This window comes from Sorex fumeus, unplaced genomic scaffold, assembly GCF_029834395.1.
Source record: "Sorex fumeus unplaced genomic scaffold, SorFum_2.1 ptg000098l, whole genome shotgun sequence".
NCBI lineage: Eukaryota > Metazoa > Chordata > Mammalia > Eulipotyphla > Soricidae > Sorex > Sorex fumeus.
Window position 1 is genome coordinate 84,696,602 of NW_026606155.1, and position 25,191 is coordinate 84,721,792.

Genomic DNA, 25,191 nt, shown 5'->3' on the forward strand with positions numbered 1-25,191 from the left:
TCAGCACCTCCCTGCGTGGCCAGGACCTCCCGTCCTGCTTCTCCCCCGTTCCGTGCCCCTTGTCCTTTGCCCAGACCCTCTGGTGGGCCGGTTTCGGGGTGCCAGGCCCTGCTGGGCGTCAGCCTGGCTGTCCGATCTGGTCTCAGGGGACCCCGATCCCCTTGGTGACTCAGAGCAAGTTTGGACTTCGGGCCTGGTTGGGGCAACGCTCGACCCAGAGGGCTGCTCGGAACCCCCAGGCTGGGTCACGGGGCTCTCCTGGGCCCCCGGCTTAGGACCAAGCACACTCATGCTCTCCCTGGACCCAAGGCTACTGGCCCCTCCGAGAGAAAGATCGAGGGGAGCCAGGTCAGTGCGTGGTGGCGAGAGAGGGACTGCGGTGGCCGGCGAGGCTGCTGACTCCTCCTTTGGCCCCTCTGTGGAAGCCGGGCAAGGGCTGGGGGGGCTGCCTGGCTTTGGCCCCGGGGGCCCACCCGGCTTCTGAGGCTTGACCTTCTCATCCTCCGAGTTTCTGCTCTGGCCTCTCTGAAACAGAAGGTGGGCTTGCTGCCGGCGAGTCCAGGCCTGTGCCCGAGTCCTCCCCTTCCTGTGCCCAGGGACCCACCTCCTGGCTCTCGGGCTCTTTGTCTTCCTTCGCGTCCCACCTGTGGAAACACAACGCGTGGCAGACCCTACTCTCCACCCCCCACTTTATCTCACAGGTCAGTGGCTGGTCGCCCAGATCCCCAGAGAGAAGCTGAAGGCGAGTCAGAAGGAGCCCCCCGGGACGCTGGCCCCGGGCCCCCAATCCAGCCATTTCTCCGGATCACCTCCCACCGCGGCCCTCCCGGGTCCCCAGCTGCTGCTTATGGCCACGCGCAGCACCTGCAGCTCTCTGGGGGCTCCTGGCATGTCCCTGCCCGCACAGCCTGGGAAAGGCCCGCCTGCCCCGCTCCCCGGGGAAGCAGCTGCTGTAATTACCACCTTCTCTCCCGCACCTCATTAACCTGCCACCAGGCGCTCTCAGCTGGGAGCTGGAGCAGGAACCTGGACAGGGCAGGCCCCCCCTCCAGGGCAAGGAGGAGCCAGGAGACGGGGCTGAGGGGAACCCACATGACCCCCTCAACAGACCCTTGGCCACCCGTTACCTGCGGGCTCTACCCGTCAGCCTTTCCATCCCCCAGGCCTTGTTGCGGGGGGCTGCTGCCCCAGAGGGTCTGCCGGCTTGCCCACCCCGAGGAGTGCCACCTGCAAGAGAGGGTCCTCACATTGAAGGAAAAGGGGCCCCTGACAGTCTGGCCTCTTTACCAGCTGGCGGGACCCCGCTTGCTCTGCCTGACCCAACTCACCTTTGCCACCAGGGGGCGAGAGTGAGGGCTGAAGCTTTCGGGGGCTCCTAGGACCTAAAGAGGCAAGGGGAATGGGGCAAGGGTGGGGTTCCTGTAGCCCGCGCGCCCACTCTTCCAGGACTCTGAAACTGTCATCCATCCTCTTGGCCCAGAGGAGGGCTCTGGCTCCTTCCAGAGAGCAGCGAGGCTGGGTCCCAGAGCCTCGGACCTCTGAGGGGAGGGGAGTGACTCTCCAGGCAGTGAAGGGGCCAGCCATTCCCTCCAGGGACCCCAGCAGGGTTCCGCCAGCCCGCCCCCCAGACTGCAGGAACATCACTGCAGAGAGTGGGGTCACGGGAGTCAATCAGGAGACAGACTGGGCCGGGGAGGGAGAAAGCCAAGGAGAAAACGGGCTTGGGGGGCATGGGGCTCACCCCTGGCGCTGCCCGCCCTGGCCAGGCCCTCTTCCCGAGGCTTGCTGAAGTGCTGTGCCCTGCATAGACAGACAAGGGGGTCCGGCTACTATGGCAGGGGGGACAGAGGCTGTGACACCATACCCAGGGACACGGCCACACTCAGACACGAATTCTCCAGGGAGAGGGTGGGCGCAAGGAAGACAGGGGACAGAGAGCCCTGAGCCAGGGCCCAAGCTGATCCCCACCCCGGGGTGCCCAGACCCGGTTCCACCAGACCCCACCCACACGCCTGCCCTACCGCCTGCCCGGCCCCACCACCCACATGGGCGCGGCCTTATCCAGATCCCACGGGCGGCGCCATTCTCCGTGCGCGTCCTTGTGCCGTGCCAGGCGCGCCTGGTCGATCTGCTCCCGCTCCTGCTTCCATTGGGCGTAGTCCCAGCCCACCTCTGGGGGGCTCCTGCCGGACCCCAGGCCTGCGCCCTGGCCCGGACTCCAGGGTTCCCGAGCAGCCTGCAAGGAGAAGGACCTCAGCATTGAGAGGGTGGGTGCCCGCAGCGCTGGGCAGCACGAGCTGGAGAGCCAGGATTCCCCTCCTCCGGGCTGCCCCCATCCCCCCAAAAGAAGCACCGCCTCTGATAGACTGTCTGTGGGCCCATATTTGACCCGCTTGTTAGCAGAACCTTTGGGGGACACCGAGCTCTCTGGGCATCCTTCTCCTGTGTGCCATAGGGCAGGGCTAGTCCTGGGAGGTTTTGCCTCCAGTATCGAGCTACTGCCACCTAGAGGCTACACCTGGCACAAAGCCAGTCCCTACACACACACACACACACACACACACACACACACACACACACGTCTCTTTTTCCTCCAGAGCCCAGGTAGGTAAGGGCTGACCACCCCCTGTCCACCCCATCTCTCGGTGGGGCCAGAGAGGAAGGGGATGGGAATTCTCTTATTGGGGGGCTGCATGTCGCCACAGATGGGGGGACATCTGTGCCTCCCTCCAACGGGGCAGCCATATCCCATCTGCCCCTGGAGAAGTACCTTCCGGGCTGAGGCTGAGCTGCTGGCTGGCTGAGTCTGGCCCCAAGTGCCCTGGCTCCGGGCTCCCAGAGGCTTCTCACTGACAATCCGCTTGGCCTAGGGTGGGCGGGCGGTATGGCAGAGACAGAGGTGGAGGCGCTCCCCCGACGCCCCTACCGGTCTGCTCACCTTGGCTTTGTTCTCCATCGTCACCGCCAGCTCCACCCGCTCGCCCAAGCAGAAAGCCCCGGCTGGGCCCGCCGCCTCGTCATCCTCCAGACTGTCCTCGGCCGCTCCTGGTCCGGGCAGGCGGCGCACCCAGTTCTGGCTGACCACCCGCTTCCCCTGCAGGACAAGCCACTGAGGCCCCTGGTCCCAGGGCAGCGCAGGCCAGAGCTGGGGTTTGGCTCTCGAGTGGTTTCCTGGCTGGGTGCCCGCACTGGCCCTTCCTGGGCATGCCTACAGAGTTGCTGGCTTGGCCTGGCACCCACATGCCAGTGGCATGAGACTAGTCAGGGCCTGGGGCCACCCTGGACCCCGGATGCCCGGGTGACGCCACCCCCTCTGAGTTGGGGCTCACACAGGCCTCACAATGCCGCTTTGTCCTTCAACACTACTCCTGGCCTCCAGCCGCCCTTCTCCGTCCCCCCGGAAATGAGGGTTCACAGGCACCCCGTGCTCTACTTAGGGGCAAAGGTGCAGGTAGGGCTGGTAAAGGGGCCGCTGTTCGGTGGGTTTTCGGCTGGCATGCCTTGGGGACAGAGGGATGGAGTAACACGGGCACCCCAGAGCTATCAGCAAGAAAGATGAGCGGGTCAGCTGTCTGTCCCCCTGTGCCTGTCCCCCGGCCCCCGCCCTGTCTCCCGCTGGGGCTAATGCCTGGAACCTGGCTGATGGTGATGGTGAGGCCATCAGGCTGGAGCTGCTCAGTAGGGGATCCGGCCGTACCCCCCTGCTCTGCCAGCCTCTGGTCTTCCTGGATCTCCTGCAGGAGGACACAAGGTCAGCATCGTGGCAGCCTCATGGCAGACACTGATGCCAACAGGCCCCCATGACAAAACACCAGCGGGGCACCCAGAACCAGCGGGGTAGAATGCAAGCGTGCATCTCCAACCCTGCGCGCCAGCCCGCCTGCCGCTCACCTGGTACCTGCGGAGCAAGGCCTGGTTCTTCTTGCGGAGGGCAGCGATCCTGCGGTCCAGCTCCGCATCCTTCTCCTGCTGCTTGCTCAGGTGGGACTCGGCCCGCTGAGGCCCCTGCGGGTGGAAGGGGGTCTAGACTCCGGGCTGCCAGTCAAGTTCCCAGCTTTCACCTTCACCCACCCACACTTTTGTTGTTGTTTTAGAACCGCGCCCGGCAGTGCTCAGGGCTTACTCCTTCCTGGCCCTGTGCTCAGGGGTCACCCCTGGCAGATCTCAGGGAACCATACAGGAGTGTTGGGGACCAAACTGAAGCGATCTGTGCAAGGCAAGTGCACTACCCACTGTCCTATGCCCTGCCCGCCATTCTATCCCTCCTACCCTGGATGAACAGGGTTAGACTCGGCGCAGGGGCTCCAGGGGGAGAGGGCTCAGGAGAGGCCCTGAGCCCCCACCTGCCTGTCCCCTCAGAGGCTCCACTCAGGGCCTTGTCTTAGGCTCGCCCCTCCTCCCACTCCCCAGGGAGCCCGGCTGAGCCGGCCTGGAGGGGAGTTATAAATGGCTCTGGCAGCCGAACCTGCTGGGACTGGGGTGTTGCCAGGGCATTCAGGAGGTCGAGGGGGAGCAGTCTGACTCCCAGGCCTAAAGCTACAGCAAAACAGGGCAGCCCTGGCCGTCCCGGGCGCCCAGCTCCCAGACCCCACACCCCGGCCTGTGTCCAGAGGGTGGGGAAGGGCCCCTCTCACCCTCCAAGGGCCCTCCAAGCCGGAGCTGCAGGCAGCCGGACAGGACAGGACAGGCCAGTCCAGGAGCCCCTCTGGAGGGAGACACCCAGCCCCTCCCTGTCTCGGGGGTCCCTAGGGGGCCCCTGGCTTCTCCGGTTCTCTCCCACCAACTTGGCACAGCCCTCTTCCTCCAGGGCCCAGCTGTTCCCAGCTGCCCCCTGAGAGCGACTGCCCGGCGGCCCAGCCTGCACTCCCCCCCACCCCCCGCAACCCAAGCAGCCCCCCACAGAAGGGGCGAGGCGCCACTCACAGCTGAGTGCATGGCAGGCAGCACCAGAGAGTTCCAGAGCAGCCCCAGGGGAGCCAGAAACCGAGGGAGCCGAGCCGGAGCCGGAGCCGGAGCCGGGCCTCTGTGGCCTCTCCCTGCCAGCTCGGCTCGCACACGAGATCATGTTGTGATTACGAGACTCCCTGGGCTCCCGGCCAGGAAACGGCGGCGGCCACCGCCCCCACCAGCCACTCACAGAACCAGGGACGGGGCGCCTGCTGGCCCTGCCCCGCGCCTCTCCCTGCCCTGCCCAGCGTCCCCAGACAGACTGGCCGGGACACATCGGGCCTGGCGGCTCCTGCCTGGCCTCCCCTCCCCCGGGACCGTCGCGGCACCCCATCCCCTGCCTGCTGCAGATCAGATGTGTGCTATGAGAAAGTCTTGGGGGGGTTGCGGTTCAGTCCATTGCCTCCATCCGAGATTCGGGCACCCCAAAGGGACTCCCTCTCACTTTCCCCACCAGCACTCGTTTCACTGGAAGGAATCAAACAACTCCACTAGTCCCCAAATACTGCACATACCTCGAATACCTCCATTACTCACTCATTCCTCAGGTTCCAGCGTCTTCCCTGCACTTCAGCCACTCACAAGATGCTCTCCCACCCCACCCAGTCTCCTGCCCCAGGCCTGGGGTGCTTTCCCTCACCTCAGTGCCTCAGGCTGACCCTTCCCCCCTTCCCCCCACTATCTTTCTACCCCCATTCCCCACCCCCCACCCCCGCTCTGGCACTTCTTGGTTTGTTTTTTGTTTGTTGTTTTTTAATTTTTTGGGTCACACCTGGCGATGCTCAGGGGTTACTCCTGGCTCATGCAATCAGGATTTACTCCCGCAGTGCTTGGGGACTATATGGGATGCAGGGAATCGAACCTGGGTCGGCCACGTGCAAGGCAAATGCCCTACCCGCTATGCTATTGCTCCAGCCCCTGGTTTGTTTTTTGTTTCAGGGCCACATCAGGCAATCAATACTCAGGGGTTACTCCTGGCTTTGCACTCAGGAATCACTCCTGGCAGGGCTCGGGGGACCATATGCATGTGGGATGTCCGGATGAACCCAGGTTAGCCGTGTGCATGACCAGCTCTGACACAGTGGCTCTGACACTCTGGGCCTTCTTGCCCTTGCTGAGAGTTGGGCAAAGCGGTGGCCCTTTCTGTCTCTGCCACCCCAAGAAGGGAGACTGCTTTTCTCCAAATCTCCCTAAACCTGAGAATGGTGCCTCCAGGAGTCAGGGCAGGATGGGGTCCAAAGTAGAGAGGGAACACTGGAAGGGGATTAATCTGCTCCTGTCTCAGATTCTCTGCTTTTAGTAGTTACAAGCTACACGCCTCCCCCCGCTTTCTGGCCTTGTCCGGACAAAGAGCAGGGGGAGTACACCTCCAATCCCTGCATTCCCCACATCGTTAACTCACCAGGACTCAGTTTCCCCAATTTCTAATCACCACTTATCCCCGTTGTCTTTGAAGCAGAAAGCCCCACTACTCTTCTCTGCTCCCGAGCAGCCAGAGATCCAAGCTTTGCTCCCTCTCCACCAACTCCTCCTGTCGGCCCTCCCGTCCCAGCACTGAGCATCACCCTGACCCCTCATCCGCCCGGAGCCCCGAGTGAGCACCGCCCCAAAGCTCCCATCCCGCTGCAAGTAAATGCCACCCGCTCACTGTCTTCCTTCCCACCGGATGTTCCCACTGAGTCAGTCCCGTCCCTTCCCGGCAACAGTGACACATCAGAGGCGCATTGGAGGGGCCTGTCTCTCACCTCTCCCGTCCCCCTCTCCACGTGCTGCCCCACAGACTGCTGGGTTCCAGCCTAGAACCCCTCCACCACACACACAGCTGAGGTGTGCTCCTGGTTAGCTGAGAGGCTCCACAGCACCAACGGGGAGGGGTGGTGCAGGAGGGGGGGGACAGGCAGGCGCAACTCACACAGTGCTCTCTGCCATCTCTGATACCAGGCCCCGAGCCAGGTGAGATTCTCAGATTCAGGTCCTGGACCTCCCCTGCCACTCTCCACCCCATCCATGGGTCAGCCCGGTTTTTCGTAAGGGCTTGCAGAGAAAGGGGAAGAGTACCCTAACCAATGGCTACAACGTCCCAGAATGTCAGGCAGAAGCCCACGTGCCCTGAACAATCCGACAGTCACTCACTCGGGGATGCAGGGTTCTGGCCACACCTGTCCCAAGCCTCACTCCATTTTCTCCAGTCTGTGGTCTAAACGCTCTGTCCCTGTAGTGCACAGAGGCTCCCAGAGGGCAGGAACAGTGTGCCCAGGGCCTCGACAGCCCCAGGCCTGGGCACTGGGTCCCTGCAAACTACAGAGCCTCCTCCCTTGGGGCTTATGGAATGAGGACAAGCGTGAGTAACCCAAGTGTTCTGTACACTGCGTGTGTGTGTGTGTGTGTGTGTGCACGCGCGCGCGCGGGGTGTGGCGGGGGGGTTGTTTATAACAGTCTCATAACAGTCTCTCTCCGTCCACAACCCCGAGCGCCTCAAATGGCAACTACCCGCTAGGGCTCTCCTGCCGGAAGCAGCGTCCAACCAGGAGCCAGGTCCCCAGCGAGAAGGGAGCGCCCGTTCTCTGCGCCACCACTAGAGGGCAGCAGAACCCCGGGGAGGGGTTGGGTGCTTCCTCCGAGGCCTCTGCCCGGGGTGGGGGGCTCTCCACTGCTTTATTTTATTGATCGGGAGGAGGCCCCGAGACGTTGCTCCTTTTGCTCGAACCACTCAGCTTGCTTGTGGCGCAGATGAGACAAGAAGCCTGGCTGTCTGCGTTGGCGCCAGCCCTGTCCTCCCCGCCCACACCCCACACCCCATTCACACGCACACACGCCACATTCCACCACGCCTGGCTGCTGCAACACTGCCCTCCGCAGCTTCCCTCTGCAGGATGGGCAGGGCCGGTTGTCCCGTACATCTGCCAATATCCCGGTCACACCTTTTCCTTAGCTGCTTATGACCCGGGCAGCCAGCTGGCTGGACCTGCAGCTCCACCCTTGGGGTGCAGTGTATTTAGACCGGGCGGGTGGTCCCTGGTGCGCAGGCCTGGAATCTGCCCTGGGAAGGAGCTGGCCACAGCTCTGGGCTTCTGCCTGGAGGGCCCGAGGGAACAGCCCCGAGGCTGTGCAGGACAAGGAAGTTGACTATCCCCTGGGACTGAAGTAGACAGGGCAGGAGGTCCTGGGGCTCACACCTCCCTTCCCAGCGCTGCTGCCCACTGACCGCTGATAATGGGCAAAGCCCTGCCTCCTCCTGACCTTAGGGCGGGCTGAGCTGTGGGTTCCAGCTGAGTCTCCACTGCCTGCTGGTGGCTTTGGGTCATTCTGTCTCTCAGGTCCTCATCTGGATGGTGAGGATCCTGCTTCCCTGGGTCCCTGGCAAGAGAAGGGCATCACAGAGGGCATCATCATTTGTCTGTGGGGCTGTCCCACAGCAACCATTGAGGGGTCCAAAAGCTGCCACCTGCTGAGGTCTGAACTCACTGAAGCATTTCTGTGGTCTGGGGGCCATTGTGGCCTCAGCAGGGAGACCCCAGATCAGCTCGGTCCCTACCTGGCTTCCACTCCTCATGCTTCCATCCCCCAGAAATCTTCCCAATCTGTTCCCCACCAAAGTGCCAGGCACCGGCCATCGTTGGCCTCCCGCCCAGCCTTTGAGGTTCCAGAGACTGCCCCACCTGCCTCTGAACACCCCTGTCCAATTCTAGGCTCACGGTCCAGTGCTGAGGAACATCCAGGGTCAGCCCAAGGCCTTCAGGCTCATGAATGGGGGTGAGGAAGCCCAGAGATGAGGGAGTCAGCGGTGTTTGGGGGGGGTAGCAGGGCTGGAAGTCTCCAGATGGTCAGACTCTGGGCGCAGTGTCTCCCAGGACAACATGCCAGAGAAGAGTGGGGCCAGGGCAGCAGGCGGCGGGTGGCAGAGGTTGGCAGATCTGGGACCCCACTCCTCCACCTGTGTCTCCTGGACACACCCCAGCTGGCCCTCCCCTCCCCCGCACCCCAGTTCCAGCAGGCCAGTGAAGCCTGGTTTGGAACTGAACCCCTGGGATTCTGCTTTGGGTGGATAGAAGGGAGACTTGCTGTGTTTTCCCAGAACCTCACAGAGGCTCAGGGCTGAGCTGCCCAGCACCCACGGACTGTCCCAGCTGGCATGGGAGGGATGTGAGAAGCCAGTCCCATGGCAGGGGCATTGCCAATACCACCCACACCAGCCAGTGGGGCCAGAGGGCTCAGGAGTCTGCCAGGGGATGGGCTTTGGAGCGGTGAGCAAGATTGAATGGAGCACAGGGAGTGGGGAGTCCTCCAGGGACATAGAAGGGTGAGTGGCGCAGGGCAGAGGGGTAGGCGGAAGGCAGGACCTCCAGCAAGGCAAGGGGAGGTTGGGAGGGAGCAAATCTGGGTTGCAGAGACAACTTTGCATGCAGAGCACCTGGGGTTCGAACCCTGGCACTGCCTGTTTCCCCCAAGCACCAAGGGAACTCCCCCAAAAAGAGGGGCTGAAGAAATAGCTGAACCTCCCAGAGACTATGGCACTTGCTTTGTATGTAGCCAACCATGAATTGATCCCCAGCACCCCCCTATGTTTCCCTGAGTCTCACCAGTAGTGATCCCCAAGTGCAGAGTCACGAGTAAGACCTGAGCAGTGCAGGGTGTGACCCAAACTTGGCCCCCCAAAAACTGAAAATAGGAGCCAAAACAATAGTACAGCGGGTGGGGCATTTGTCTTGCACACAGCTTACCTGAGTTGGTCCCTTGAGTCCTGCCAGGAGTAATTCCTGAGTGCGGGAGCCAGGAGTGTTGCGGGGTGTAGCAAAAAAAAAAAAGTAAAAGTAAAGAAATAAAAGCCTAAGAGGCAGAAGAGGTCAGACAGGAGAGGGCGCTGCTGAAAGGGGGAGTCCGGGGCATCAAGGGCAAAGGCAGCTGCCTGGGATCTGGACGCAACCTGTTTTAGTGTCCTGTGTCCAGATGGCCCCTCAGTCCTCAGCAGAGGAGGAGGATTGTCACCTTAGCAGGAAAAGGGTATTGCAAAAGACAAGGACGGGAGCTCTCGGAACCTGCCAGAGATCATGGAGTGAGGGGGCAGGGGCCAGTGCAGGAGGGGAAGAGCCCCTATGTGCCCAGGGGGCGCTGATGTGGCAGCCAGGAAGACCCTGTTCCCCGGGAAGACCTACCTCTTCCTCCAGCTGCACAGCCCCTTGCAGGCGTGCTGCCGTGGCCCCACATGCTGGCCAGTGAATTGGCTGGGCAGAGCACACACTTCTCCCAGGAGATCCAGCAGTGACCTGCCCCAGGAGTCTTCAAGGTGGGGCACCCCCACCTGCCAGCCCTGTCCTGAATCACCATCCCCATGCTGGTTCCTGCAATGCTGCCTCCAGCCATGCCTACATCCCCTTTTCCATAATGCCCTTAGAAAGCTGTCCATTAGAGCAGCCTACGAGTAGGGACTGGACAACTCTGCTGGCAGGAATCGGAGGTATAGTGTACCCCCGCCCCACGGCTGCCTTCCAGTCTTCATTGTCAGTTCACACCTCCCCACAGTCATCTGCAACCCCCCTAGAAGCTAAGGGCTCTCTCCTCTCCTTTTTTTTTTCATTCTGCTTTTTGGGTCACACCTGGCGATACACAGGGGTTACTCTTGGCTCATGCACTCAGAAAATTACTCCTGTCGGTGCTCAGGGGACCATATGGGATGCTGGGAATCAAACCCGTGTGCAAGGCAAACGCCCTACCCGCTGTACTATCACTCTAGCCCCTCTCTCCTCTCCTTGAGACCAACCCCTCCCTGCCAAACGCTCCCTCTGCTGCCTTCGCTGCCTTTCTGGGGGAAGAGGCACCTCCTCTCCAGCCAGACTCTAAGCCTCAGCAACAGGACACGGTGCTCACCATGGTGAGGGACAGAGCCCAGGGCGAGGGGACAGCCTGGAGGACTGGCTGTGTGCTCAAACGCCTAAAGATGGGGCAGGGGGCATCGAGAAGACGGACTTGGGCCTCAGGTGCCATGCTGGTATGGACTCAGGCAGCCCCCTCTGGGCCCCTGCAGCCCCAGCCTTCTGTCACCCCCATCCCACAGTTCATCTCCCCCCACTAGAGCCACCGGTCCATCCCCGGGTCGAGCACGAGCCCCCACTGCTCTCCGCAGCCTGCAGTGACCCCCGCCCCTGCTCACCCCTTCCACTGCCTGGGGAGCCGTGAGGACACAGCCACTCAGTCACCTGATGCCCAAGGCCTGTGGTGGCAGGTGGCGTCAGCCTCCCTCCACGCCCTGCCTCCCCTCAGCCCCCTCAGACTGAGGAGTGGATGCAAAGGGCCAGCGGCCAGGAGTCAGAGCCCTTTGCCTGAGTTACCAAAGCAGGCTGGAATGTTTCAGAAGCACGTTCCTGCAATGAGAGCCTGGCTGGCCAGACGCTTACCAGCGCTGTCTTCGGGCACGTGTCCGCAACTCTCGTGCCCTGACTCCTTCCCCAAGATGGGGGAAGGAAGAACACGTGTCTCCCAGGCAGGTCAGCAATGCTAGCGAGGCTCTGGTTCAAAATCCCACCCTCCCTGCTTGCCAGGAATGAGGGAGGCCCCTCATCCCTCCTCTCTGCTTGTGTTTTGTTTGGTGTTGTTTTGGGATCACAACCAGTTTTGTGCTTAGAGGTGATTCCCGGAGGGGCTTAGGGGAGCACATGTAGTACTAGGGATTGAACAGGGTCTGTCATGTGCAAAGCAAGGGTTTAACAACCTCAAACTAGCGCCCTGGTCCTTCACTTAGGTGAATTTTGGTTTGTTTGTTCTGGGCCACACCTGGTGATGCTCAGGGGGTCTGTCCTTCGAACAGTCCCTCCAATCCCCTTCCACTTTTTTTTTTTTTTTTTTGCTTTTTGGGTCACACCAGGCGATGCTCATGGGTTCCTCCTGGCTCTACACTCAGGAGTTACTCCTGGCGGTGCTCAGGGGACCATATGGGATGCTGGGAATCGAATCTGGATAGGCCATGTGCAAGGCAAACGCCCTACCTGCTGTGCTATTGCTCCAGCCCCTACCCCCTTCCACTTTTGAAACCATTTCCTAGGTTGTTTGTTTTTACTGCTCTGCCCGAGACCAAACTGACATACCAGAAACTGAACAAATGATTCAATGTGATGTTTCCCATATATAGACATCACAAATCCACAATCAAGATAATGAGTATAATGTCATAAAATCGATACCCGAGGCCAAGTCTTTGACCCACAACTCTGTTCTGGCTGTGGGTCTTGTGACTCATGCAGCCTGCATGTGCTCAGTTATCCCATGGGTGTATGGGAACCTGGGTCCCAGTCCCAAGAAAACAGACCAGCCTTGGAACAAATTCAGCTACTCCAGCCAATGCGTGCGCTGGTCATGAATGACAGATCAGCTCAAACCCAAACCTCCTGCCCAATTTCTTTCCAATCCCGATGGGAGGAAATGAGAACAAGAAGTGTGTGTATGTGTGTGTGTGTGGGGGGGGGGTTCCACTCACACATGCCACAGGGGCACATGTCAGAGGTTCCCTGGATCAAGGAGGGTCCCTTCCCACTTACCCCTTGCTGTTCTGAACACTGATGTCCCCACATCTTCCCCTCCAGCCCTTCTTCCAGGTGTCTAGACTCTGTCCCTCAGACTGTCGGGGACAGCTTCATGCCCTGGTGCACAGAGACAACCCCCCCCCCCCATGACTCATCAATATGATTGAAACTGGTCAAGAAGAATTGAATAAAAACCTGATGATGTGCGGGGCTGGAGTGGCAGCACAGTGGGTAGGGCGTTTGCCTTGCATGCGGCCAACCCGGGTTCGAATCCCAGCATCCCATATTGTCCCCTGAGCACCACCAGGAGTAATTCCTGAGTGCAAAGCCAGGAGTAACCCCTGAGCATTGCCGGGTGTGACCCAAAAAGCAAAAAAAAAAAAAAAAAACCAAAAAAACAACCTGATGATGTGGAGCTGGAGCGATAGCACAGTGGATAGGGAATTTGTCCGACCTGGGTTCGATTCCCAGCATCCCATATGGTCCCCAAGCGCTGCTAGGAGTAATTCCTGAGTGCAGAGCCAGTGACCCAACAGAGCAAAAGAAAAGAAAAAAGAAAAAAACCAAAAAACTTGATGATGAGTCTGGAAGTGGATCTGGGGGCTGGTGAGGGTATGAGTGTGGCGTACCAGGGTTGGTGCATGGTGCTTTCACCTTTCTGTCTGCCCACCAAGTGGATGAACTTCAACGGCCTTGCCTGGCACCAGCTTAGTGCCCAGCTCTGTGCTGGAAAACAAGTGAAGCCAAAAGAGACTTAAAGGGGTTGCATGTCTGTACACCTCTAAGAGGGAAGAAGAAGCCATTGAGATCACAGAGAACTAAACTCTACCTGTTAAACCATTAGAGTTTTGTCTGTCCCTCCCTGCACTGACCACAGGGAGCTGGAGCCGGGAGGGTAGGGAGGGCTCAGCCGGAGAGCACGGGCATGAATGCTGCCCTGAGCTGAGATACTGGCACTGCCCTGCCCTGGGTGTGGCCCACAGGACTCCTAAACTATGCTGGGGCCAAGCCCTAAGCTGCACACCTACACTGCATTGTCAGGAGTGGCCCCTATTTTTCTTTCTTTCTTTTTTCTTTTTTTTAAGGCTCTGGGTGTGTCTGCAGCTGGATGGGTCAGGGAAGGCAAGAGAGCACCAGGGACTCCAAAAGGAAAACAACCCATGTGTGCAAGGCGTGCACGCGTGCGTGTGTGTGTGTGTGTGTGTGTAAAAATATATTTATATTTCAATGTAAAGATTTTGAAATTATTTTCTGTTTTTGGGCCACACCCAGGGGTGCTCAGGGCTTATTCCTGGCTCTGTGCTCAGGGATCACTCCTGGGGGCATGTAGGGGACCATATGGGATTCAAAGGATCAAAGCTAGGTCAGCCTTCATGCAAGGCAAACCCCCTAGCAGCTGGACTACCTCTCTGATCCCATAACAGCAATTTTTATTCTTGCTTTTATTTTTCATTTTTGTGTATTTGGGTTTTGGGGGGGGGCACAACACAGCAGTGCTCAGGGTGCTCCAGGGACCTTATGAGGTGCTGGGGGTCAAAACCAGATCAGCTGTGAACTAGGTAAGAGAGAGCAAACTTAGCATGTAAAGCCAGTAATGAGCTACCAATATATAAAGCAGCAATATTTTGTGGTTGTCACATGTGTCCTAATCCTTATAGGTTAGAGAGCACCTTTTCACAAGTTCAGTCTGGCCCAGTGGTAAAACAGATGCACGGGCCTGGCAGGGTGGGAGGGAGAGACGGCTCTCTAACAGCCGTAGCTCCGCTGAGTCTCAAATATCCTTTTGAGGGCTGGAGTGGGGCATACCTGGCAATACCCAGGAGTCACTCTAGGCTCTGCACTCAGGGATCGCTCCTGGTAAGCCCGGGGGACCATGTGGGAGGCAGAGGGTTTGAACCTGAAAAGGCTGTGTTCAAGGCCAGTGCCTTCCCCACTGTGCTCCAGCCGGCCCAGCCTTCACCCCAGCCGAGCTTTGCTCTCAGGGTGAGACAGGCAGAGTCTTCTCCCACCTCATACACAACGCCCAGGCTTATGGGGTCACGCTCAGGGTGGCATCTGGGGCCCAGAACTCCTCTCTTGGCAGCTGTGCCGCAGCTTGGGAGGGCAGCCAGTGGCTCGATGAGCAGCCACACTTTCTCACTGACCTTCTCTGGCCACTCAAGCCAATGGGGTCTGCAGGAACTTTGCACCTACGGCAAGCAGTCTCTATCTGGCCTGCCGAGTGAGTGGGGGGATGATGGGGATCCGGGAGGCAGGGGAGGGGCACAGTCAGCCCCAGGAGGAGCCTTTCTCCCTGCAGCAGCTCTAGCTGCCTCCTTCTCTTCCTCTCCCTAGAGTTGGAGACAGGAACATTCTCGGCTGCTTCCTCCTCTCCCCCTCCCAGGCTTCTATGCCTGCCAGGCCTCCAGCCCTCTTCAGAGGCCCTCGGAGAGCATCGACTTCTTCCCCTCACAGGAAAAGTGGGGTGCAGGCTGGGCCTCCGCCCGCACCCCCTCCCACCCCCACCCTCCCTTGCAGGCTCCGCTTCTCTGCACCTCTCCTGCTTTCCCATCTGTCTCCCTCCTTCCCTGGAGCCCCTCCCAGGCCTGATCCACGGCTGGCCTTCCTGCCCCGCCCCCACACTTCCCCACTCCCCAAGGTCTCCCTGCGTGGCTGGACTGGTCTCAAACCTCAGCCTCATGGCAGAGCCGCTATGGGCTACCTCTCCCGGAGAAGGATCACTGCTCCCCTTTCCTGCTCCTCCCACTCCCCTGGCTGCCATCTGCAGACCCCATCGCAGAGGGTTACAGAGAAGCTGGTGGGGCAGCGGATGTTTTCAGGGTCACCAAACCTAGATAAGCTCTCTCAGTCTTTGCCCTGCAGACGCCCCCCTCCCCACACCCTTCCCCTTCCCCTGCTCACACCTAGGCCTTCTCAGGCCCTTAGAGGCAGAAGCAGACTTGGGGGACTTCCAAGGCTCTGGCCTCCGGGCTCAGAAATGGTTCCAGCAAGACAGAGGGTTAAATCACTGCCTCGGCCTCTGCTGACCGAGGCCATCCAGCCTTTCCTTTCTCTTCTTCCCAGGTCTGGGGTCAGGCCTCTCTGCTCAAGAACAGGCTCGCACTCACCCACTCCCCCTGCCAGGGACACATGCCACACACAGCTCGGCCTGTACCCAGCAGGCACGGGTATAATTGAGCTACAGTTGTCTGTACATTCCTGCACACATGACACCAGCACATCCCTGACCCCCGCTCTGCCAAGTAAACAGAGACAGACCAGCCTTGCCACCTCCCCCCACCCCACCCCCGGCCTTGCCTCCTGGGTGGGTCGCAGTGCATCTCTCCTGCTCCTGATTAAACCCTCCACCCCCTCACTGGGTTTCTGGAACCGCCAGGTCCCCATCCTCAGTTCTGAGTACAGTTAGTCTGCAGTTCTGAGACTGAAAAACCTCCAGTCACTTGGCAAGGGTTCCTGGGTGAGAGAACAAAGAAGATGAGCTCCTTCTGCTTTCAGTTACAGATAGACTGAAGTCTGGGGAGTGGGAACTGGGTCTCAGCGGGAAGAACCAGAATGGATGAACCTTTGTCCTCCACCATTTGTTGCCTTGGTGTTTTGGCTTTGCCAAGGCTGTCCCTGGTTTCTCTGGCTCGAACCCTTCACCTTCATGATGCCCAGCTAGTGCCAGGAACCCCAAGTCTTCCCTCATAAAGCATGAGGGAAGCACATGCTCACATCCTGGGCACACCTTAGAGGTCGGTCTCACTGGGCTGTCATGGAGCTTCACACACAGGTTTCCTTGGAAAGTCAGTCTCTTCTCTGAGCCATCAACTGGCAGGCAAAGACTGCAACAGTGGACTTCAGCAGTGCACCACACCCAGGTGTGTGTGTGTGTGTGTGTGTGTGTGTGTGTGTGTGTGTGTGTAACATCATGTTTGCCAGAATCTCATCTGGGAAAGATGGTAGAAGAAATTCTGGGCTGAAGGAAATATTCCTACAGTGAGGAAGTTCATCAAAACCAAATTTCTTGTGTGCTGCCCTCACCCCCAAATTCACAAATTTCTCAAGAGATACAGAACAGTGGGGTTGTTAACAATGAACAAGGGAAGAATTTCTGAAATTTTATAAAATTCAAACAAACCACCATTTGTTTTTACTAAGAGGATGTTGCTCTTGCTCTGTGACCATGAGGGAAGGCATCCCCACAATGCGGCCACCATGAAGGTCACTGCAGGCATGCTTCTGGTATAGTCCTGGGAGTTGTCATGCCACAGGCCCCTGGGGAGCCCTGGCCATGGCCAAGGACACTGTCCTGAGGAGAGCCACTTCTGGGCCTTTTGTAATCTCCTCACCCCACTCTGCCCCATCTGTGTCAGGAAAGAAGACACAAGAATGGGTGAGTGGGCAATGCCTCTTTTGCAAACCATAGCACCCAAAAGGAGAGCGAGAACAAAAGGAGGTGCCCTGCCACAGAGGCAGGGTGGGATGGGGAGGAATGGGGGTGGGAGGGATACTGGGATCAGTGGTGGTGGAGAATGGGCACTGGTGGAGGGATGGGTATTCGATCATTGTATAACTGAAACCCAAGCACAAAAATTTGTAAGTCTACAATTGTACCTCATGGTGTTTCACTAATAAAAATTAAAAAAAAATAATGGGAGAGTGGGTACTCAGTGATGATGATGCTCAAACCAGAAACTTCTTCAAGACGAGAAACAGTCCCCAGGAAGCCATATTTATCTGAAAGAGCCCCTCTTCTATCACATCCTGTCTGGCACTAGATGTTTTCTTTGTGAAATGGTGACCCCACTCAGCGTTCTCAGGAGGTCCCCACAGCTCATAGTCCTATAAGTTCACCACTCCTTTCCTCTGCCCTTTCTCCCCCAGTCAGCCCAGGGATTTAAGAGTGGCCTCATGTCCAGACCTCACATACTCTTGGACAGGGGGGTGCCCTCATGTTCCATCTGACCTGCTTTCTTCTGCCTCATCCAGGATCTTGATTTTCTTCATCTATTCTTCACCTCAAAAATCCTTGAGGGCCGGAACAATAGTATAGCAGGTAGCTCATTTGCCTTGCATGCAGCCAAACTGGGTTTTATTCCTAGCATTCTATATAGTTCCTGAACATCTCTGAGTGCAGAGCCAGGAGTGACCCCTGAGCACCACCTGGTGTGACCCAAAAGGCAAGAAAAAAAAATTCATGAAACTCAGGGGCCATAACAGTAGTACAATGGGTAAGGTGTTTGCCTTGCATGTGGCCAACCTTGCACGTGATTCAATCCCCAGCACCCCATATGATCCCCAAGCCCATCAGGAGTGATCCCCGAGTACAGAGGCAGGAGTAACTGCCAAGTGTAGCCCCAAACAAACCAGACCCATGAAGCTCTCCAGCCTCCTAAACCTTGTGTAGACTCCCACTCCCCGTCTGCCCTTCAGGATCACCTTCCTTCCTACCAACTAGCTAAAGCTCTGCTATCCGCATGGAGCATCCGAAGGCTCTATGGGAAGAGAAAGGTGCTCTCTGCACATGTCTGACTGTACCTCATACAGTGGACACCCATTTTTCCAGGCCTTTTACCTCCTCAAGCCAAAGCTAACCAGAGCAGGCCCATCATACCTCCACCTTTACACACACACACACACACACACACACACACACACACACACACAGACATACCTGGCGCATTACTTGTAGAGGATGCTGACATGTTATAGGAAACCTGTGTATCTTAGCTCTCACTCTGCCTGGCCTTCCCTATACAGAAATACAGCCAGTTTGCATGCTATAGTTCTTTCTGCCCACCCACACCCCACATCCCCGCAACTCAGGCCTTTTCCAGGCCCACCTATATCTATCCTAGTGCCACCACAACCTCCAGTCAGGGCTACCCAGCCCCAACTCTGGCCCCCTCACAACCACACCCTGAACAGGAGGTGACTGGGGAGGCTGTTGAGCAGTTCTAGGCTGAAGTGGAGTGCGTGACTCTAAGAAAAAAGAACGGGGCGGGGGTGTTCTCTGGATGAGAACTCTGCTTTATACTATACTGGGCACTTGAGTAACAACTGGGGCACCACATCTGAGAAGCACAGACAGACACGGGTCCTGAGGAACCTGAAGAAAGATCCAACTTGAGGAGGTTGCCTCGCCCCACTGGAGAAAAGTGGGGGAGCGCTGAGCCAGGAAAAATGTGGGTCTCGAGCGGCCTGGATGCTCCACCCTCGAGGGTCCTGTCCAATCAAGTGCAGGACGAGCTTCCCTGCCTTTCTGGATGCAAGGCTGCGCTTCAAGTTCTGAGTTCTCTGCGGGTGTCTGGGGTCCCGCTGCCCGGTTCCTGCCAGGTAGGCGATGCGCACCTCCGCTTAGCAGCTGTGAAAGCGCGGAGAGCCCAGCAGTACCCACCGTGTCTCACCAGCCCCTGAGGCTCCAGGGCGGGGCAGCGGCGCCGCGGGAAGTTTCTGGCTCCGCCCACAAGGAACGCGCCCATTGGCTAAGCTCCTCGCCTGCCCCGCCCAGCGACGGGCCCGCCTAGCACAGACGCATGCGCAAAAGCTCCCCGCCGCCGCCGCCGCCGCCGCCGCCGCCGCGGCTTCAGCACCAGCGCCCGGACAGCGGCGCCGCCCACGGGCATGGATGGTGCTAGCTGCAGCAGTGGCAGCAGCGATCCGGCGCCCGGCCGGGATCCGGAAAGGGAGCAGCGGCCCGACGAGGAGCCCGCGGCCCCGGACGGCAGCTCCCCGGACAGGTAGGGCGGGTGGCTCCGCACACCCAGCTCGCAGACCTTCCCAGCTCCCACGCCCAGGTAGCCCCAGCAGCCGCCATATGTCGCCCCATTGGTTGTCCAGCCGCTCCCAGCGCCCCTTTCTGAGCGTGTACGCTCCAGGCTCCCCTGGCCACGCCCTCACTCTGCCGAGTCGATTTTCTCCATCCCTGTTCGCCACGACTGGCAGCCCCCAACGTCCTCACCACCCCGGGGACCTGCCCCACCCACCGTTCCTACCTTCCCCCTTGAGGCCCTAAGGATCCACCCCACCATCACCTAGCCCTCCCACGCCCAGAGTCCTTCACTCAAGGCCTTGCTGCCCCACCTGTCTCCACCCACCCCTGGGTTCCAGCAAGTCAATGGGGGCTGGAGGGTGCGCATGTATGGTGGACCAGAAGCTCACAAGGTGTGTATCCAGGGATACGCTCGGCCACTTTGCCAGGGACGGCCTTTGTCCGTCACTGTCCGCCACCAGTCTGCCTTTCATAGCTGATTACTGCACGTGTGGGCTGAGCGTCTCAGAGCGTGGCGACCACCTGCAGTGGCTGGAGGCCTAGGGTGGAGCAGCTGTAAGGCTCTGAGGCTCGTTTGTGGTCAGTGGCGCCTGCAAGAACCCCAGACTGGTGGGTGAGGAAGAGTAAGGAAGGGTACTTTCCCCCCCAACCCTCCCCACCCCAGGGTCCAGCTCTGCATGCCCTTCCTCTCCCTTTCGCCACACTCCTGTCTGGAATCAGCTCAATCAGGTAACAATCTGGTGGAATTTCTGTGCCCTGCCTGGTTGTCGACTGCCTCCAGATTCCTCCCCCTGAAATATCTCTCTCTCTCTCTCTCTCTCTCTCTCTCTCTCTCTCTCTCTCTCTGTCTCTCTGTCTCTCTGTGTCTATCTCTGTCTGTGTCTCTCTGTCTCTCTGTCTCTCTGTCTCTCTGTCTCTCTCTTTCTCTCTCTCTCCTGGACTGAAATAAAAGGTATTTTTGGTGGATGGGTGGCGCCTCAGTAGCAGAGAGCAAACCAGAGGTGGACACGTTTTCCGAGACTGCCCCAGTTAAATGTCCATTCTGTGCCTGGGAGCAAAGAGGGGGCCCCACAAGTGGAAGGGAGTGCCGTGTTTTCTCCCCTCCATGGCTAACACTGCCTCTGGCTAGATTTAGCTGCATTCCAATGAGGAGAGGTACAGAGATTTTTCTTCAAGGGGGTGAGACACAGGAGGGTTGTTTTTCTTGGACCGGGGATCTGCTTGACACTCTGGCCTTACAAAGAGCCAGGCATGGGCAAGGGAGGGAGAGTAGGATGTAGATCTGGGACCCAAAGCATCCCCAGAAAGAGCTGGAGAGTCCTTTGCTGCTTTGGAGATGTTGCCAGGGATCAGCGCTGTCTGGTTTGCTGCTTCCCTGCATGCAGACACCATTTTTGGACTTACAAACCCCTCACAAATCTCAGATACCCTAAACAATAACCAGGCAGAGGAATTCTGTTCAGTTCAACCCCAGAAACGCAAATGTGATCCTGCTGTGCCAAGTAGCACTGTGGGGATAGATTGAATGTTTGTTTGTTTGTTTTTTAAAAAAAACACATTCATAGAGGGACCCTGACTAATGTACATAGAAAAATATTTGAAAAAGGCTATTTTGGGATGTTTTTAAAATTACTTTTTAAAGGGATAGAGAAATAGTGCAGCAGGGAGGACATTTGCCTTGCAAGCGGCTGACCAGGGTTTGATTCCTGACACCAAATATGATCCCTCAAGCCCACCCGGAGTGATCCCTGTGTGCAGAGCCAGGAATAAGCCTTGAGCACAGCCAGGTGTAGCCCCCAAATAATAAGCAAAAGAATTATCTTTTAACTTTCCTATTGGTATGAGCTGCTCACCACTTAGTCCTGCCCGCTCCACAGGGTCACAGGGATGCTCATGTGGCTGTGTGGCTGTGGGTTTAGGATTGCAGTGTAAGGCGCATTGGTGTCTCTGTGTTAGAAATTGTCAGTTAGGCCCTGGCTTCTGGTGCTTTGGCCTTGACTGCAGCCTGCACCACACTTTCCTTCCCTCTGCTTGCTACAGTTCTTGGCTTGCCAACAGACAGGTTGTTGGGAAGTTGCTTGCTCCCGTCAGAGCCTTAGAGCTGAGAGGCGGAGAGCAAAAGCCGAAGGCCAGGCCTGGGGTGCTTGCCTGGATTATCAGTCGATCCCCTGAGAGCCCTCAGAGGGTGAGACAAATGCCTGGTTCTACAGCAGTAAGAACAAAAAGAGGGCTGGAGAGTTAATATGAACTGGTTCCCCCAGTTCTAGTCCCAGCACCTTATGGTCCCCAAAGCGCAACTGGGAGTGACCCCTAAGTATAGAGCTTGGGAGTAGCCTCCGAACACAACAAGGTGTGGCTCACAACCCCCTACCCCAAACCAAAACAAATAAACCAAAACAAACCAAATCCTACAGTATAGTCAACGATGAACACAATCAAGGGTGGGAGTTAAGAGTTGCTGATCTGGGTCTCTGGAGAGGAGTAGAAGGGATGGGAAGGAAGGCGCTAGGGCCAGGGAGACGCCAGTAAACACAAAGCTGTGGTGGAGGCCGGGGTCCCCTGTGAGCAGAAGGCTGCTAAGGGGTGGCATGGGATGTCCAAGGCCTGGCAGATGGACAGAGGGAGAAGGCACTAGTCTCCTTAGCACCCCCTTTATAATAAAAAGAAACTGCTCGCACCTGCCAGCTGAACCCTGGCTCCTCAGACCAGCCCAGGGCTCAGTTTACTGGCAGGCCATAGACAGCTTGAGGCAGCTCAACTATCTCACGCTCCCAAACCTGCCATAGCCAGCTCTAATAAAGGTCAGCCAGACCCAGGGGCCAGCCTCGTGATTTCAGGAGCCAGCCCTGACCAAGCACAATGCCCAGTGCAAGCAGAAGCTAAAAACAGACCTGCAGGATAAAAATGGGAAAGAGGGGGCCAGAGTGAAAAGGGGCCAGCGGGAAAGGCACTTGCCTTACACACAGCTGGCCAGGGTTTAATCCTAGATTTTTCTTCTCTGGAGAGGGGTATAACCCAATGTGCTGGAGCAAGTACTCTGCATGCAGGAGAACTGAGCTTAATGCCTGGTACTGCATGGCCTCCTGAGCATAGCAGGGAGTAGGCCCTGGGAAACTCTAGATGTGCCTCCCAAACCCAAACAAACAAAAGAAGATGCTTTATCTGCTAGGACGCTGTTTACTTGTTTGCTCACCTGAGGCCCCTCCTTGATGCCAGGGGACGTGACTCCGTCTTGCACGTGTGAGGCCCTGGGTCCCATCTCTGGCACCCCAATAAATGGACACATACATAGATAAAATAAAACAATGGTGGAATTTTTTTAAAAAATGTTCTAAATGTTGAGTTAGTAAAAATAAAAAAGTGTCAGCGGTTTAAACCATAGGTTGGATTCTGATGCGGTTTTTGGGTAACCAAAAGAAAAACCTTCATGATTATATATGTAGTGAGAACCTTAAGGTGTGAAAAGTTCTAAAATGGAAATCTATCCTCTGAGGCGCCTAAAGAGGTCAAACTGTAAATATAACTGCACTCCTCAGACCACCTGCTTCCCACAGTGCCATGTACGAATGAGGGGCCAGGACGCAGATGTGTCTCCACAGGCCAGGCCACCAGCCAGCACCTCACATATGTCACCTCAGCTCCTCCTCAGACCCTGCCTGAGAGGGAGGCACCATGCCCAGCCCTTCCCTTGCTCTGCTCTCCAGACTCCTGCGTCCTTCCCAAAGCTCCAGGCTGGAGGAGAGAGGCGAGGACCCCCATCTCCTCTGCTCTCCTCCTTTGACTCATCCCAAACTCCCTCCCGCCCCAGCTGAGGGGCCAGCCTGCAGGCCTTCTGTGAAAGCATGAGGAGAGGCTAGCCTCTTCCTTCCTTCCACTGTGCAGAGCCCAGCCTCCAACAGGCAGTGCAGGGACTCTGATCCCCAACTGCTCAGCAGTGCAGCAAGCCAGAAAGATGCCAAGGTTGGCTCGGCAGGCACCTGGCTCTCCCGCGGGAGTGCTGCCAGCTCTCGTGCTCTGCCAAGGACGCACAGCCTGGCACCCAGTGACACCTCCCACAGCCCTCGGGCACCCTGTCTTTGGCCATCCTTACCTGTCCTGGGTCTGGTATCCTGCCACCTCCCCCCGCACTTGCAGTAAGGCTCCACACACAGAAATGCCTAAATGATAGATTCCAGAATTCCAGAAACCGATGTTGGCTCCAACTTGGCAAGTTCCTTGTGGGTCCCAACTTACTCTCCAACCAGGTGGACCCTGCCAAGCCAGGCTCTGCCCTAGGCTCTGCGGGTCAGTAGCGCCTTTGCCCAGGGTCCCTGACTGCTCCCTGACCTTGTCAAAGCTGGACACCCCACTGGGCTGTTTCCTCTGTGACTCCCATCCTCCTGACAGCTGTGGTCCATGTCTGTCACCCACCAGCAGTGACCTCCATGGTCCCTCCCCATCCAATTCCCTGGCAGCGTGTTTGGAAGCAGCAAAAAAAAAGGTCATATGTGGCCAGAGCAATAGTACTGTGAGTCGGGCACTTTCCTTGCACATAGCTAGCCTGGGTTCCATCTCTGGTGTCCTGTATGGTCCCCCGAGCACCACCATGGGTGATTCCTGAGTGCAGAGCCAGGAATGAGTGCAGTGCAGCCCTGAGCATCTCAAAAATGAAAAAAGGAAAAAAAAAAAAGGTCATGTGTATACAAGTATTTGAAGGGGTGGTGTCTATTGGGGTTCAGCACAGAAAGGTATGTGTGACAAAGGACCCAGAAGGGCACTTTAAAGCCACAGACTCAGGCCCCCCACCCTTGTCACCTTCTTCCTCTGCCACCAGTCATTGGGTAGTACCAAGAGAGCAACAGAACCCTGAGTGCCCTTTCCTGGGCCCGATTTACCGGGTGATGCTAGACCCATGAGCCTCCCTGTCCCCACTGAGTCTTCCTTCCATGCCTCTCTCCCCCTGCAGGTCCCAGAGCAAAGCTGCGGCCTCCGAGGGGAGCCCAGAGAGAAGCTGCTCCCTCCAAAGCTGCCCCCTGGAGGACCCCTCCAGCTCTTCAGCAGCCCCACCAGCAGCTCCCAACCTCCAGCCTGTGGGCCAGTCCAGCCCCTTGGCCCCTACCCAGTTCTCTTTTCCCCGGGCACCTCAGGAATACCGGGGAGGCAGTTCCCTTCCGGGGCTTGGGGACCGGGCGGCTCTGTGCACCCATGGCTCCAGCCTCAGCCCTTCTCCAGCGCCGTCTCAGCGCGATGGGGCCTGGAAGCCGCCCTCTGCACAGCACCATGTGGTCAGCGTCAGGTGAGAGGGGTCCACAGCCGGCCAGGAGGGAAGCAGAGCTGTGCTTAAAAGTGGGGTGAGGGCTGGAGAGATAGCACAGCGGGTAGGGCGTTTGCCTTGCACGGGACCGACCCAGATTCGATTCCCAGCATCCCATATGGTTCCCCAAGCACGGCCCAGGAGTATTTTCTGAGTGAAGAGCCAGGAGTAACCCCTGTGTATCGCCAGGTGTGATCCAAAAAGCAAAAAAAAAAAAAAAGGGGGGTGAGGGCTGGAGAGATAGTTCAGTGGAGGAGACACTTTCCTTGTATGTGCCCAACCCGGGTTTGATCCCCAGCATCCCATAGGGTCCCCCAACCCCGAGCACTGCCAGAAGCAATTCCTGACTGCACAAACCAGGAGTGACCACTAAGCATCACTGGTGTAACTCAAAAACTTAAAAAAAAAAAAAAGTTGGGTAAGCGGGCCAGAGAGATAGAGGGGTCAAGGAGCTGGGGAGAGGGGCTGTAGCAATAGCACAGCAGGTAGGGTGTTTGCCTTGCATGAGGCCAACCTGGGTTCAATTTCCAGCATCACAAACGGTCCCCAGAGTGCCGCGAGGAATAATTACTGATGGCAGAGCCAGGAGTGACCCCTGTGCATCACCGGATATGACCCAAAAAGGAGCTGGGGAGATAGTGCCAATTCTGGACTGCAGGGCTTTACACACTTGAAGCCTCAAG

General features: G+C 57.9%; 2 protein-coding genes across 2 annotated transcripts in view; one reads left to right on the forward strand and one right to left on the reverse strand.

The window, feature by feature from the left end:
* On the reverse strand, positions 1 to 19,069 carry CCDC9B (coiled-coil domain containing 9B). Its single transcript, XM_056133965.1, is given in 13 exon segments — positions 1 to 525; positions 605 to 644; positions 1,128 to 1,227; positions 1,329 to 1,382; positions 1,742 to 1,800; positions 2,046 to 2,236; positions 2,771 to 2,866; positions 2,939 to 3,093; positions 3,626 to 3,734; positions 3,892 to 4,005; positions 4,924 to 4,947; positions 4,950 to 5,043; positions 18,978 to 19,069. Coding segments are annotated over 13 exon segments (1,653 nt in total).
* DISP2 (dispatched RND transporter family member 2) overlaps positions 19,003 to 25,191 on the forward strand; it is a 13,848-nt gene continuing 7,659 nt past the window's right edge. The window contains exons 1-2 of the mRNA XM_056133597.1: positions 19,003 to 19,183; positions 24,161 to 24,490. Of these exons, the coding sequence (XP_055989572.1) occupies positions 19,068 to 19,183; positions 24,161 to 24,490 (446 nt within the window). The 5' untranslated portion in view covers positions 19,003 to 19,067. The remainder of the gene's footprint in view (positions 19,184 to 24,160; positions 24,491 to 25,191) is intronic.